Here is a 12,577-nt window from a genome sequence, read left to right as displayed (position 1 = left end):
CCAAAGAAGCTGTGGTGGGATCTGATTACATCATACCTTATCATCCCATACACCGCCTAGCACTAATCCGCATTCTGTAATTCCGGATCAACGTATTCTCCGGCAATCTGCGAAATTGCCGCGGAAGTCTTGCTCTCCTGCTTCAGATCCAGCGTATAGACCTTCTGTCGGACACTCACTGCTGCCGGTCAATTCCATCCAGTCTTCAAAATGGTCGTCCGTATTCGCCTGGCCCGATTTGGGAACAAGCACCAGCCATTTTACAACATTGTCGTTGCGCAGGCACGGTACGTTTGTCTACGTTTTTCTTATCCTTTTTCCTTCCGAGTCTAGACTTTACTCCATGCGAACAAGCCAAAGTGACCAACGAGAGGAGTCAGCTGTGTAGCTAATATAACGTGAACACTACAGAAGTGCTCGTAACTCGAAGCCCTTGGAGGTCATTGGCACTTACAACCCCGTCCCGCAACGCCCTACAAACCTCTCCGACGAGGAAGCCCGCAGCGCAAGACCATACAAGGAAGTATCACTTGATCGCTCCCGAGCCAAGTATTGGATCGGTGTTGGAGCGCAGCCCAGTGATGGTGTGTGGCGGTTACTGAGCCTGGTATGTGAATGATGAGTCTAGAATACGAGGTCAGACTGTGATAGATGGTGTGAACTGACGGTAATGGGATACAGGCTGGCATCGGCGATGGCAGAACGAAGACACAGAACTAAGGTCTGTTTCGTTCATACCCGAATTTCTTGTATTGATTTATGCACTGTTATCCGATCTTTGTGTTGGTGATTGAAGGGGATGGCCTATTTGACTCGATAAAATCTCGAGTGCTACGTTTTGGCATTTTCCATGGCGTTATTGCGTGAACCTTTTTCTAAATATATCGGTTCAATAACCAGTCCTTTTACCTGTACATTATGTGAGCTGATTGTGTTTAATTGTGGCATGAGAGAATCGCACTCGTCGATTATGGATTGATAACAATAAGTTGGGAGGGCTATGCTACGCCATGAGCGGTTGATCTTCCCTGCCCGTATGCAGGTTAAGTCTGGTGCACGTTCAATTTCGCGGATTGCCGGCAGAACTTGTGGGCTAGAGTACGCCTTGGGCCTATCGGGGATTCCACCGGCATTGCAAGATGAAACATGGGAGGTATAGGGAGCCGCTCAGTGGTCAAAAGTGTACGGAGTACTCCGTACAATGCGCCGCATCTCTAGGTAGCCTCTTAATAGATCGTCGACTTGAAATTGGCGTGTTCACAATTAGTCCTTGTCTCGGGTTTGTGGTGTTGAAGAACCACGGTGATTTATACACCCCCGAATTCAAGCCCTATTGTCTTACATATCTCGAAAATGAGAAACCTACGCACTAAATCTCTGTGGCAAGTCCTTGTATACACCCTTGTACGCGCTAACGATGTGTCTACTGCTTGTAAGTTTCCTCCACATTTCGCGTTGTAATGAGCTAAAGTTGATACCATGATATCAGTGGAAATTATGGCTGCATAAGCATCATTGGATGTGGTCAATATCTACTTTTGCTGTCCTGGAGACAATCGCTCCTGGTATGCAATCAATGATAGTCTATATAAGCGTCATAATGAGCGACATATAATACAGATGAGACAAGGATGCCGCCCATCTCCACCTATCGCCTCGAGGTGTGCCATGATCACACCAATACGCGAATGTACTTGGAAAGAAAAAGAGGCAGCGAGCCAGCATCTGACATCATCCCAGTGAGTCACCGTAGGCACGATCGAACCGTATAATTGCCGTAGGCAGCGCTGAACATGGATGCAGGTTAGTAATCTTCCTAGAATACGTACACAATCTGTTTAGCGCGCGTATTTGAAATGCTTCTGTTGGTGCTAGACTTCGTGCTTCGTCCATCCACCCACCCACCCCTAGATTCGCATCGGCTTCTCTGCCCACCCCCTCTTCTACAGACCAAGTTGGAAGTGCCGGGCATGAACCAATTGTTGCGAGGAGCCCGGCGTCCAGACACCATGGAGGCAAAGGTGATTGGTCAGCGTTAGGAAATTCCAGATGGAAGATCAGCAGTAGAGTTTGAGCTTTCCCACGGATTCATGGCAGCCACTAGGCTTCGCTCTTTGGCACAGGTATCCTCTGCAATTGTTGTTAGTTTGATGGGAGATGGGGGGGCTTAGAGTTCCATCCGTCGACTCTTACGGTCGTAGTTTATCTCTGGCTGGGGTAAGGGAATTTATCATTTGGGATTAGTTGGTTGTGGTCACTATGAACAACGGTCGGGAAGGTTTTGTCTATTTTACATTGATTATTATTATTATTCTTTTTCCCTTGGGTAATTCCCCCTAAGCCCATTCCGAGTCTCCTGCACTCTTTCCTCTCGTCACATGAGGAAATCCATCCACGGACCAGACGAGACGACATGGCATTGACCGATACAGAGGTACACATAGGGTACTGCATGGTGCCGACTGATGACGAAACTAAAGGAGCGCACATTAAACCTGTTCCTGGTCAACTAAGCTGCCAAATGTCGAGTAATTCTCTGGCGCGATCGAAAGAGCTATGCGCGATGTAGCAGTCATCGGCATCCGCGGTCCGAGGGAGCTTGAATGAATGTACATACGTAGAGCAACATTTTTCTGGTCAGCTGGAGGTTAACTAGTGTACCCCATATTGGCCGACTTTGGTGTTTATTGTCCTCGGAGAGTATCCTTGGAAGTCAAGGGGCAAGCTGACTCGTAGGTTATTGGTACTGATAAGGAAGGAGAGTGACTCCGGCTGAATGCCATCAATTCAGTGGACTAACTATGAGTGGGTATGCCTTTTGTTGCAAGGTATGCGGTACCTGAGTCAACCATTCAGTTCTAGTAAACAATAGAACCTTAAAATCGGGGGAAAAGAGAATAAAAAGGGAATGTGAATACGGACGGAAGAAAAATAAGCCAATGCTAAATTATCGTTAATATAATTCAATGTAGAAGGAATTTGTCCCTACACTCATTCGGGTATGGTCGTAGGTACACAGTATCTATCGAGGAAACGCTTCGGGCCTCTATCCACGTCCTTTCCCCCAAAACACACGCACTAAACGTTCGCATCCGGAATACTCAGGCAATGTTTGCGTAGTGGTAGGTAGCCTTAGGCTTGCTGCACTCGGTAAATCATGCTGCAAAATCAGGATATGACAGTGCCCACTCCAGGGGCCGGCCAGGACTAGACACTGGATCTATTTTAACAGAAGGCTTTCAGGGTCGATCGACTTCATACCAGTGCTCACAATAGCGCGTCGTGTCAACTGAATCGTCGGGTCGCGCATCTGGTGTTTAGCGGCTTCGATTGGACAGCCCTTTAGTTAGCGTTCTTAGTCACGACGTCGCTGGTGATTAATTCCTTGCTTTCTTGGGTTTAGTTCGGCGAGTGTACTTTTACTCACTCAATCTTGTCCTGGAACGGAGTCAGACTCGATCCGTGGACCAAAAGGACGCACTGCCGCCCCCAGTACATTCAACTGACACCATCGTTCCCTCCCAGTTCCCTATTATTCATTCATTTCATTGTTATTGGGGAAAAGACCGTTCCGGACTTTGCAACGGGACAACTCATTTCTGGTTTCTTACGATCGTTCTCTGTTATTCCTTATCAACCTTTTCTTTTTCATTTTTTATTTTTCCCTTATTACCCATTCATATTCCAACTGTCATTTCGTTCCCCTGTGAAATACATATTTTCATATATATATCATTCTTTGATTCTGTGAAATTACCACCAGGTAACGGCAATACATACTATACTCTATTCCGTCATCCAGTGTCCGTAGGTACAGACTGTACCACTGGAGAGAACCTGTTACCAGCTTTACTTACTGCCACCCCTCTCCGGCCTCCCCCCCAAAACCCAATCTAACTTTATCCTTCCCCCGAACTCTCACACTTCTCTCCTGTCCTTTCATTGCTCCATCGCCCTTCTCCTCTTCCACCTTTACTCTTTCTTCCCACCTCCCCCCTGATACGATTCTTTCTTCCCACCATCGCCTTAACTATCTTTTCATCCTCTAGCCACTCCCTCTCGTTTCTCTTTCCCTTCGCATTTGCTTCGTCCGTCTATTCCCGTCGTGCGATCATTATTCGTCTCCTTGTCGGTTGATCGGTCTACTCGGCCCGCTGTCGCATCGCTTCTTCACAATATTCACGATCCGTTCGTCCTCGACTCGCCTTGGCGCATCCCAACGACGAATAAATGAATTGATTATTGTCACTGTCACTGTGGATCACATTTTCAGGTTAAATAAACTTATAATCTGTGACGCACTTCTCAGCGTTAGGCACCTGTCACCTGTTGCCTCCCGTTGCCCACCTCCCCTTACCTGGAGAACCTAATCCTACCGTTATCGCTCGTGGGATTTTGTCGATCCATTTAACAACTGGGATCATCGATCCGCGAGGTATGAGTGGCAGTTCGAATCAGTCTACCCGTACGAGTCCTGGGTCCTTGAGTACCACTCATCGCACGCCGTCCGTGTCGTCGGGCGCGTCGCCTCCACATCAGTCGCTTCAATCCTCTCAGGCGCCTTTAACGGCCCAGAATGCGATGTCGACCGACGTGTACACTTCATCCACATCGCAGGCGTCAACATCACTAGGTCCCACCTTTACTTATCCATTCACACCTCTCGGTCCGCCGTCGGCCTTCGATAACATGCCTGCCGCCACCATGCGCCTAAGCGATGCTGATCGGTCGGCGCAGGGCCTCAACGGCTTCATTCGACCCGGAACAGGCGGTGCGATCCTAATGCGAAAACTTCCGAAGAGCACTAGTCTCGAGCTGTTGCGCAGCATGCTTCTCTTTGCTAAAGATCTTGTGGATATTGAGTTTGAACAGAACAGCCCTCCCGAAGATAACGGGTATGTGAGTGCAGTCGCACGATTCAGTACGGTCGCGGCAGCTGAAGAGGCGCGGGCTTTGCTCGATGGCAAGCCGAACTCTAATAATGATGCGAACATGATCGTGGAAATGTATAATGGCCCTGTTGGCTCAGCTCTGGGGGGACCCAGGCGCAATACAATTGACCACACCGCGACGCGTAGCCTATTAGGGGGTGTTACGTCTAATGGACATTTGTCGCGGCATTCATCCCGCTTTAACGGTACTTTTCAGAGCCTGGAGAAGCTGACGGTGGCGAACGCATCCAACTCGTCGGCCAGCGATACCCTACCTCCTGAATCAAGTTCGCGCATCCATAGCCTTTTCTCGCCCCAGTCCCCGATCGGAAATGGTGTCCATGATCTGCCGCGCGTCAGTGGTAAGTCAATGATTGATCAGGACCTCGACGAAGATACGGGTGAGCTTCTCAAAGATCCCGTGGGCTATGCAGAGAACGGGCACTCCGGTTCTGTTTCCATCCCCCGTCGCTCAACCAATCCCCAGTTCCCCACGAATCAGTTTGCCAACTTGTCACTGGCGACCAGTCTGTCTTCGCCACCGTTACCGAATTACGCTCCTGGAGGTTCGGCCCATATGGGAATCCCTGCCCCCTCGACCGCATATCCCCAGTCGATGACCAACAACTTGGGTGGGAACCATGGGCTCCCTTACAGTAATCCACATACGCCTCGTCACAGTTTGCCTGCCGCAAACCCGAACGACATGAATCCACCTTGCAACACTTTGTATGTGGGCAACCTGCCACCGGACGCGTCGGAAGAGGAGCTAAAAGCTCTTTTTATGAAGCAGCGTGGATACAAACGCCTCTGCTTCCGCAATAAGCAAAACGGACCCATGTGCTTCGTGGAGTTCGAGGACGTGGGCACAGCCGGCAAGTCCTTGAACGAACTGTATGGCTACAAACTTTCCAACAGCATCAAGACCGGTATTCGCCTTAGTTTTTCGAAGAACCCCCTGGGAGTTCGTTCTGGGCAGCCGGGTTCCATGAGTGCATCTAATAATGTTGCATCTCAAGGTGCAGTTTCTGGAGGTAGTAGCCTTGGTGGCATGCATAACCATATGTTCTCTACTGTCAGCGGGCCTCCTCCGGGTCTTTCAGCCCCTCCAGGCCTAGTGCCACCACTGCAGTTGCGAAACAACGGAGCCGTGCATCCCTCTGGCCATCCCCACGCGCCAGTACCAAACAACGGCTCCTTCCACCCGAATACCGGCCTAGGGATTCGGACAAACCATATAAATTCCATGATGTCCCCTACCACCCCACTCTCCGGAGGGGTCCCTGGCGGTGGCTCAGGACCGAACATGGGAGGATTTAATTCTTATTATCCCGACTACATGATGGGTCGGTAGAAAGATGCAGCATATCGTGGAGATAATGTCCGACATGTTTGATGACGATCACTGGGTTTCTGGCGCATTGGGGATTTGATTTGATATTTCACGAGCTAGATTAGCATTTGGAGGCTCCCCTTCCTCCTGGGAGTAAGGAACATGGGACTCTGGCTTCTATAGCTTGCTTGTCGTTTTCGCTTCTTCCTCCCTCATCCTCCTTTCGTTTCCTTGCAATGTACCTGAACAACACGGGATTGTGGGTCTTCCATTACTATTTTCTTCTTTTGGGGGTGCATTATCGTCTTGACAGTTGATTGATTTTTCTTTTTCTTTTTTTTCTCTTTTCCCCCCCCTTTATACCTTGCTGACAAGTGGCTCCGTGTTTGTTATTCCCCTGTTGTTGTGTTTCGTACACATTCATACCCTGTGCTGTACTGCGATTTCTGAATTATTGATAATAGTGTTGTTCGAGGAGTTGTCTCAAGACGAGCTTCGTCTGTGGTCAATCAGTGGCATCGAGTCCATGTTGCATTCATTCATCCGGCGTCACTGTCTGATTCAGAGGGGTTCAGCAATGCTTTTCTTTCTACATGGATGGGTTATTGTCACTTTGTCCCTTGGGTTTACGAGGAATACCATCCCCCCTCTCATTTTTACTTACCTTCATGAATGCCTGCTTGCTTGTTAGGTCAAGGAAGTAAAGCTCTCCTATTGAAACAAAAACAGAAACAAAACAAAAAAAAAAGAGCGGCATGATACTGGGTTTCAGCTCATTATTCCCATCCCATGTTATGATAAAGGTCTGCGACGGTTACATGAAAACACCCATTGTGAGAGGCGTTCTTCACGGGCTATACACTGAGATACATTTCTGGGATCCTTTACGTCCGGCTTTGGCCAGTTGATTTGTAGCGGATTGCTCTTTGCTCTTCATTTAACTTGCATTCTTGCGAGCAGCGTGGTGCCTTTTATTGTTGAATTAGGGAGCATATCTGGGTTTTTCTTATCCGGTTCTTTCAACCTTCATTTACACTGGCAGTTGGGTGGAGGGAAAGAGGCGTACCTACATCGATTTTTTATCTTCATTCCGCGGGAATTTGCTCTTCGTGTACTTGATACATTCAATGAACTTGTAATCGCTATTGCCAACGTGTCAACTAAGAATCATTACAATAAGTCGTGGGTTTAATTATAGTAAGAACCATGGGTTCCATGAGCTATGCACATATGTCCAAGTTGAGTTAGGCCCGTTGGTACCTATCACGTGATCACTCCGCGCGAAAAAGTTTCTTCCTCGTCCTCCGTTTGATCTGTTGACATCTATCCTCTATACCACCTACAACCCCCTCAACAGACACCAATTGGGCTAACCTGAATTGATGCAAGCCCATTGTGACCTGATACCCTCTTTGTTACTTAGATAGTGTTGTCTTATACCCCGTTCACCATGCCACCACGAGTACAGAATCAGCTCGTGACCAACTCTCTCCTACCCTACCTCTCTTCCTTCACCTCTACCTCCACAATCTCCAAGATCCCTACCCAATGTTCTTCCTCATCAATTCCATCCACATCTCGGCGGACGTGCCGTCCCTTCTCTTCGACCGTGGCCTCTCAAACGAGACTTCGCAATGAGATGTTCACTTGGCTGAACGGTGAAGGCGCCGCTCTGAAGAACTACATTCCCGGGTCAACCAACTATCTCACACAAATCAAGGAGAGAGATGAACAACCTACCGGACGGACCCGCCCGTTCCCATTAAACCAGAACTTTGTCAGCGAGTCTATCTTGAGTGAAGAGCTGAGGCACGAGATATACGACCGCGTCGTAAATCAGAAGAAGAGTGTCAGAGCTGTCAGTGTAGATCTGGGAGTCGACATGCGGAGAGTCGGTGCTGTTGTGAGGTTAGTTGAGTTAGAAAAGCGTCAGAAACAACAGGTATGTGTTCATCTCTTACTCATTTCCCTCTCCGACCCTGCTCAGGTCCCTTCACCACAATGCAATGATGAGACAATTATAAAATCGATTAGTCTTTATGACCCGGTCTAACCGACCGGGAATGGTTACAAAGCCTAATAACTGATTGCATCCAATTCCGCTTAAAATATTCTACATTTCAATTGTCGGACTGGATCTTTACTAATAAATCAAATCTCAGGGTAAATCACTAGCCTTGCCATACGCTCGGGCCATCCATGAAATGGTACCCACAACACCCCTATACGAAGACACCCGCGACAACCGTAACCGCCCTCACGAGTCAATTAACGATCTTCCCGTCCACAAACTGACTGACCCTCAAATCTTCTACCCTGTCTCCGAATCCCGCCAATTCAACCGTGTCGACGCTGGTCGTGTCTTCTCCGCCGCCCCAGCTCTCGAAAACAAGCAAGTCACCAACGACACTGCCGACCCGGCAGAAGCGATCAGCCGCATAACGCAAACCCCCTCCAATATTGAGAAGGTTGGAAAAGGCGAGGCTGAACAGCAAGTCCTCCAGCCCGCGGACGCCCGTATTCCGCACCCCCACCTTGTCGCGCACGAGCGCTTCCGTCAGTCTAAGCCAACAGAATACCGCGAGATCTTCAAGGCATATAACGAACGTCTTCGTCAGGAGGAAACCGCAGAGAAGGAGCGCAAGCGCCTTGCCAAGGAGCGCCAGGAGCAGCAACAAATGAAGGTCCAGCCCGAGTCTTCGCGCTTTGAGTTCCGCTTCAAGGACGTCGTCGTCAGCAAGGAAACAACCGGGTCAGACGGTCGTGGCTCCAAGGCCCCGGGTCTCAGATATGGTGTCCCCAGCTATGAGCGGAAGAAGGGCCAAGTCAAGATCCCCACACGCGTGGAGGTTTAAGGTCCGGATTATCCCCGCTAGTTGGGATGTCATTCCGGTCTGTGTCTCTATATCAATACCTCTTATCTTTCTTACGCTTTTGTATTTCTATACTCCTCTGTACAGATATGGATGTGATGGGTCAGCGTTCGCTTGTACTTATAACTGAATTGAATTGACGTCGTAAAGACTAGATACTGATCAAATTCCCTACATTATCTTTTTCTTGGTTAGAGCCTCGTACGATGTCGCAACGTAGACAGTAATAATTATCGTCAGAAAACTGATAAGGTACTGGTCGGTGCAGTTTTGTGAACAGTGCTAGCAAAACAATCTCAGGTGATTCAAGTTTACCCCTTTGGCGGATCACGAACACTAATGCCTACATTGCCCTACCAGGATACTACACATCTTATCGAATGAAACAACTGAACATGTGAAATCTCGATCGTATGCTTGAGCAAGCCCCTGGAGGTGGATATATAAATATGAAAATAACCTGTAAAACACCACGAAAGATGAAGAAGCCGCCCACCCCCCAATTAAATCAGCGAACAACAGTGCTATAATCGAATCAACAGGGGCTATGCTGGGTATCCATAGAAGCCTCAAATAGCGGAACAAACTCACGCAACAACATCAACCATGCATGTATTGTAACAAAAAGAGACCGGCTAACCGAGAGGCCCGAAAATCAAAATAGACGTGAATTCCTGCAGCTCAAATGGCATCCGGAGCCGCGTCGTGGTGACTCGAAGTCTCCTTAACAGGCACAGTAGTCAACGGGCTTGCAGGAGAGTCAGGTGCTTCCCCTCCAGAAGAGTCTTCTGGCAAGAGATCCGATGGTTTGGGAAGATGCAAAAACTGGGATGCCGTGTCTTGGAAAGATGAATCCGGCAAGGCAGAAGATTTATTTGTCATACGTCCGTTTTCCAATTGTGCATGTGTAGGTGTCGCTGATGACTGGTTATCAGTCGCATATCCTCGCCATTTGCGCCAGCCTTCAAAGTCAATCAGAGCCTGCATGCATCCCCATTCTGTCACCTTCTGCTCCAGCCATTCGAAACGCACAGGCTATAAATGTGTTAGCTTTAGCCACACGCAAGACATTTACAATAAGGCGTACCTTGGTCAAGAAGTCATTGCAGCCTGCAGCCAATGCTTCATGTCGGTCACTTTGCAGACTGCTGGCAGTTAACGCGACAATGATGACGGGACTTTTGAACAACGAAAGGTCATGCAATACGTCCTCCTCTTTCAGAGAATCATGGGTTTCGGGGTCTATTTCCGGTGGGGCCATTGCGGTGGCACTTGCAGCGCTTGACCGTCCGGACGCCGTCTTGGGGAAAACACCTATGCCGTTCAACCGCTCAAGCCGGCGAATTTCTTTTGTCGCATCTAAGCCGTTCATAACGGGCAATTGGATATCCATCAAGACAAGGTGAAAGCCCCCTTCCCGCCACCTCTTGACCGCTTCTTCACCATTTGCGGCGCATTTCCAGCGCACGCTAAGACGCTTCATGAATGCCTCTAACAACCTCTGGTTAATGACGTTATCTTCAACGATGAGAACATTGATTGGTGGCACAGTGCCCTCGATGAGTCCTCCGAACGCTGCACTCAATGACTGCGCAGGGCTCTTTTTGGGTTTTGCCGACTGACGAGGGCGAGGTGATGCCCCGCGTGCAGGAGGGGTCATCGATTTATTCTGAGGTGATTCCGGAGGCGGGACAGGTGGAGTAGGGACTTGTGGAGCTGGCTGCGGAGGTATGGCAGTCTGTTGGGCCCCAGCATCTATAAGCAGTCAGCACACGTCTTCAAAGTGGACCCCAAGCCGGTTAGATTCGTTGAAATATTAGATCACTAACCCTTCGAGCTGGCTGATTGCCCTAATACGGTGGGCGAATTTGTAGTGTGCCGAGTAAGAGGAGGCCGGCGGGTATGGCGATTGCCCCGGCTCCCTGGAGAAGGTAATGGCGGTGCCATCCCGGTCGTGAGGATACTTATAGACGGGGCTGGATGGGCACTGACACTTCCCGAAGAATTGGATGCATGGGCTGGCGGGGTCGGAATATTGGGATGGATCGGCATGAGAGGGAAATATTCGTTGTGTTCGCCCGGTTCAGTTTGCTCATAGTAGATCGAATGACGCGGTGACGGTTTCGGCGTCCGTCGTGGCGGTATGTCGATAATCAGGGCCTCCTCTATCGTTTGGCCGCCTGGAAAATAAGAGTCCACCACTGTGACCAATGGCTCTTCTGGACTTAGCATCCGATCCGGGGTTTCCTGTTTGTTCGGCCCTTCCCGAGCAGCGATGCGAACGACGATATCAGGTGCGTCGAACGTCTTTCCCAGCGAGTTGGCGTATTTCATGATTACCTGATCGCGTAGCTCGTCAACAAGAGCATCATGTGCGGTCGGCACCAAAGTGGCCGAGCCCCCTGGCCGTCTAACCCAGATCTTGCGTTGTTGCATCCCAGCAGTACCGGTGGCAAGGCGGCTACTACCGTCGTTTTCTAGGGAGGTTCTCGGCTGCTCGAGTAGATCGCTAATCAAGTGCTGGTGAGACGGGGCAAAAAGCGATTGACGACGCGAGCCGAGACTAGGACGTTTTGGGATTGAAACGGTACTGGAGATAGGTGCTTGGCTATGGGGTGTAGCGGAAGGTTTCTCCGCAACAGCAGTCAGGGGCGTAGGTAACTGGGGTTCGCCGACCGTAGACCCTGTACGGTCCCGCCCTTGGTTGTACGCAGCCTGAGACGCTCCACTGCCCGAAGTCGGCAGAGGCGGGGTCGCTGTTGAAGCAAAAGGTAACTGTTGTAGTAGCTCGTTCGAACCAATCAACCGTGGTGGGGACTTAAGAAAGTCCGGGGGCAAGCTATGACGGTCGGTTACAGCGCAGAAGCGATCGAGATTCGACTCGAGAAGTTGTCGCTCCTGTGGCCCTGAGGTGGGAGCTAGGGGATTTTGATTCAATGGCCCTAGAGCTCGGGTCTTCCTGCGTAGTCGTGATGGTTCTTCTTCCCGAGGAAAATGTGATTTCCCTACCGAGCCTTCGTCAACGGAACCGTAATACCGCCCCCGTTCTGCCGATGGACTCGCGGGGGGAGCGGAGGTATCGTCCGAGGTTGAACGCTGAGCAGTAGACAGCGAAGAGACAGAATTATACGAACGGGGTTGAGCGAAGCCCTTGTCGGATGTGAGGGGAGAGCGCAAAGGCACTGGCGATAAGGAGTTGGAGTTGGCGGTACTGGAATTTGGCACGAGGAAAGGTTCCGCTCCAGTGGCCGCCTTGACAGTTGACGATCGCCGCAGCACTTTGGCTTTAAACTTGCTCCAGGAATTGGTCGTCGACATGGCTGAGCCCCAACCACGATAGCTTATTACAATCAGGGACCAGGAAAAAAAAATAAATTTTTCTTAGAAAAAAAAATGAAAAAGAAAAAAGAGAGGGAAAAAAGGGAACCGAACAAAACAGG

General features: G+C 49.7%; 4 protein-coding genes across 4 annotated transcripts; 3 read left to right on the top strand and 1 right to left on the bottom strand.

The window, feature by feature from the left end:
• Nucleotides 1-210: 210 nt before the first annotated feature.
• Nucleotides 211-720, top strand: BDV38DRAFT_287293 (mitochondrial 37S ribosomal protein bS16m; the record flags this gene model as incomplete). The annotated part of the gene is made up of 3 exons (XM_032060825.1): nucleotides 211-287; nucleotides 412-607; nucleotides 682-720. 3 exons carry the CDS (start codon nucleotides 211-213, stop codon nucleotides 718-720), a joined length of 312 nt encoding a protein of 103 aa, XP_031909008.1.
• Nucleotides 721-3,808: 3,088 nt separating this feature from the next.
• Nucleotides 3,809-6,538, top strand: BDV38DRAFT_197898 (uncharacterized protein). Its single transcript, XM_032052393.1, has one exon. It carries the CDS (start codon nucleotides 4,438-4,440, stop codon nucleotides 6,283-6,285), a length of 1,848 nt encoding a protein of 615 aa, XP_031909007.1. The 5' UTR covers nucleotides 3,809-4,437; the 3' UTR covers nucleotides 6,286-6,538.
• Nucleotides 6,539-7,461: 923 nt separating this feature from the next.
• On the top strand, nucleotides 7,462-9,684 carry BDV38DRAFT_197874 (mitochondrial 37S ribosomal protein mS45). Its single transcript, XM_032052392.1, has 2 exons — nucleotides 7,462-8,206; nucleotides 8,427-9,684. The coding sequence occupies exons 1-2, from the start codon at nucleotides 7,715-7,717 to the stop codon at nucleotides 9,117-9,119; spliced, it is 1,185 nt and encodes a 394-aa protein (XP_031909006.1). The 5' UTR covers nucleotides 7,462-7,714; the 3' UTR covers nucleotides 9,120-9,684.
• Nucleotides 9,685-9,818: 134 nt separating this feature from the next.
• On the bottom strand, nucleotides 9,819-12,455 carry BDV38DRAFT_287290 (uncharacterized protein; the record flags this gene model as incomplete). Its single annotated transcript, XM_032060824.1, has 3 exons — nucleotides 9,819-10,172; nucleotides 10,225-10,892; nucleotides 10,967-12,455. 3 exons carry the CDS (start codon nucleotides 12,453-12,455, stop codon nucleotides 9,819-9,821), a joined length of 2,511 nt encoding a protein of 836 aa, XP_031909005.1.
• Between the last annotated feature and the right edge of the window lie 122 nt (nucleotides 12,456-12,577).

The sequence above is a fragment of the Aspergillus pseudotamarii genome (genome assembly GCF_009193445.1).
Source record: "Aspergillus pseudotamarii strain CBS 117625 unplaced genomic scaffold BDV38scaffold_74, whole genome shotgun sequence".
Lineage (NCBI taxonomy): Eukaryota > Fungi > Ascomycota > Eurotiomycetes > Eurotiales > Aspergillaceae > Aspergillus > Aspergillus pseudotamarii.
The sequence above is the reverse complement of the archived record's forward strand: the minus strand, read 5'-3'. Positions and strand labels throughout refer to the sequence as shown.

Coding starts and splice junctions, on each gene's coding strand:
- BDV38DRAFT_197898 (XM_032052393.1), top strand. CDS start 4,438: ATGAGTGGCAGTTCGAATCAGTCTACCCGTACGAGTCCTGGGTCCTTG.
- BDV38DRAFT_197874 (XM_032052392.1), top strand. CDS start 7,715: ATGCCACCACGAGTACAGAATCAGCTCGTGACCAACTCTCTCCTACCC. Junction 8,207..8,426: donor AAAAGCGTCAGAAACAACAG/GTATGTGTTCAT, acceptor ATCAAATCTCAG/GGTAAATCACTAGCCTTGCC.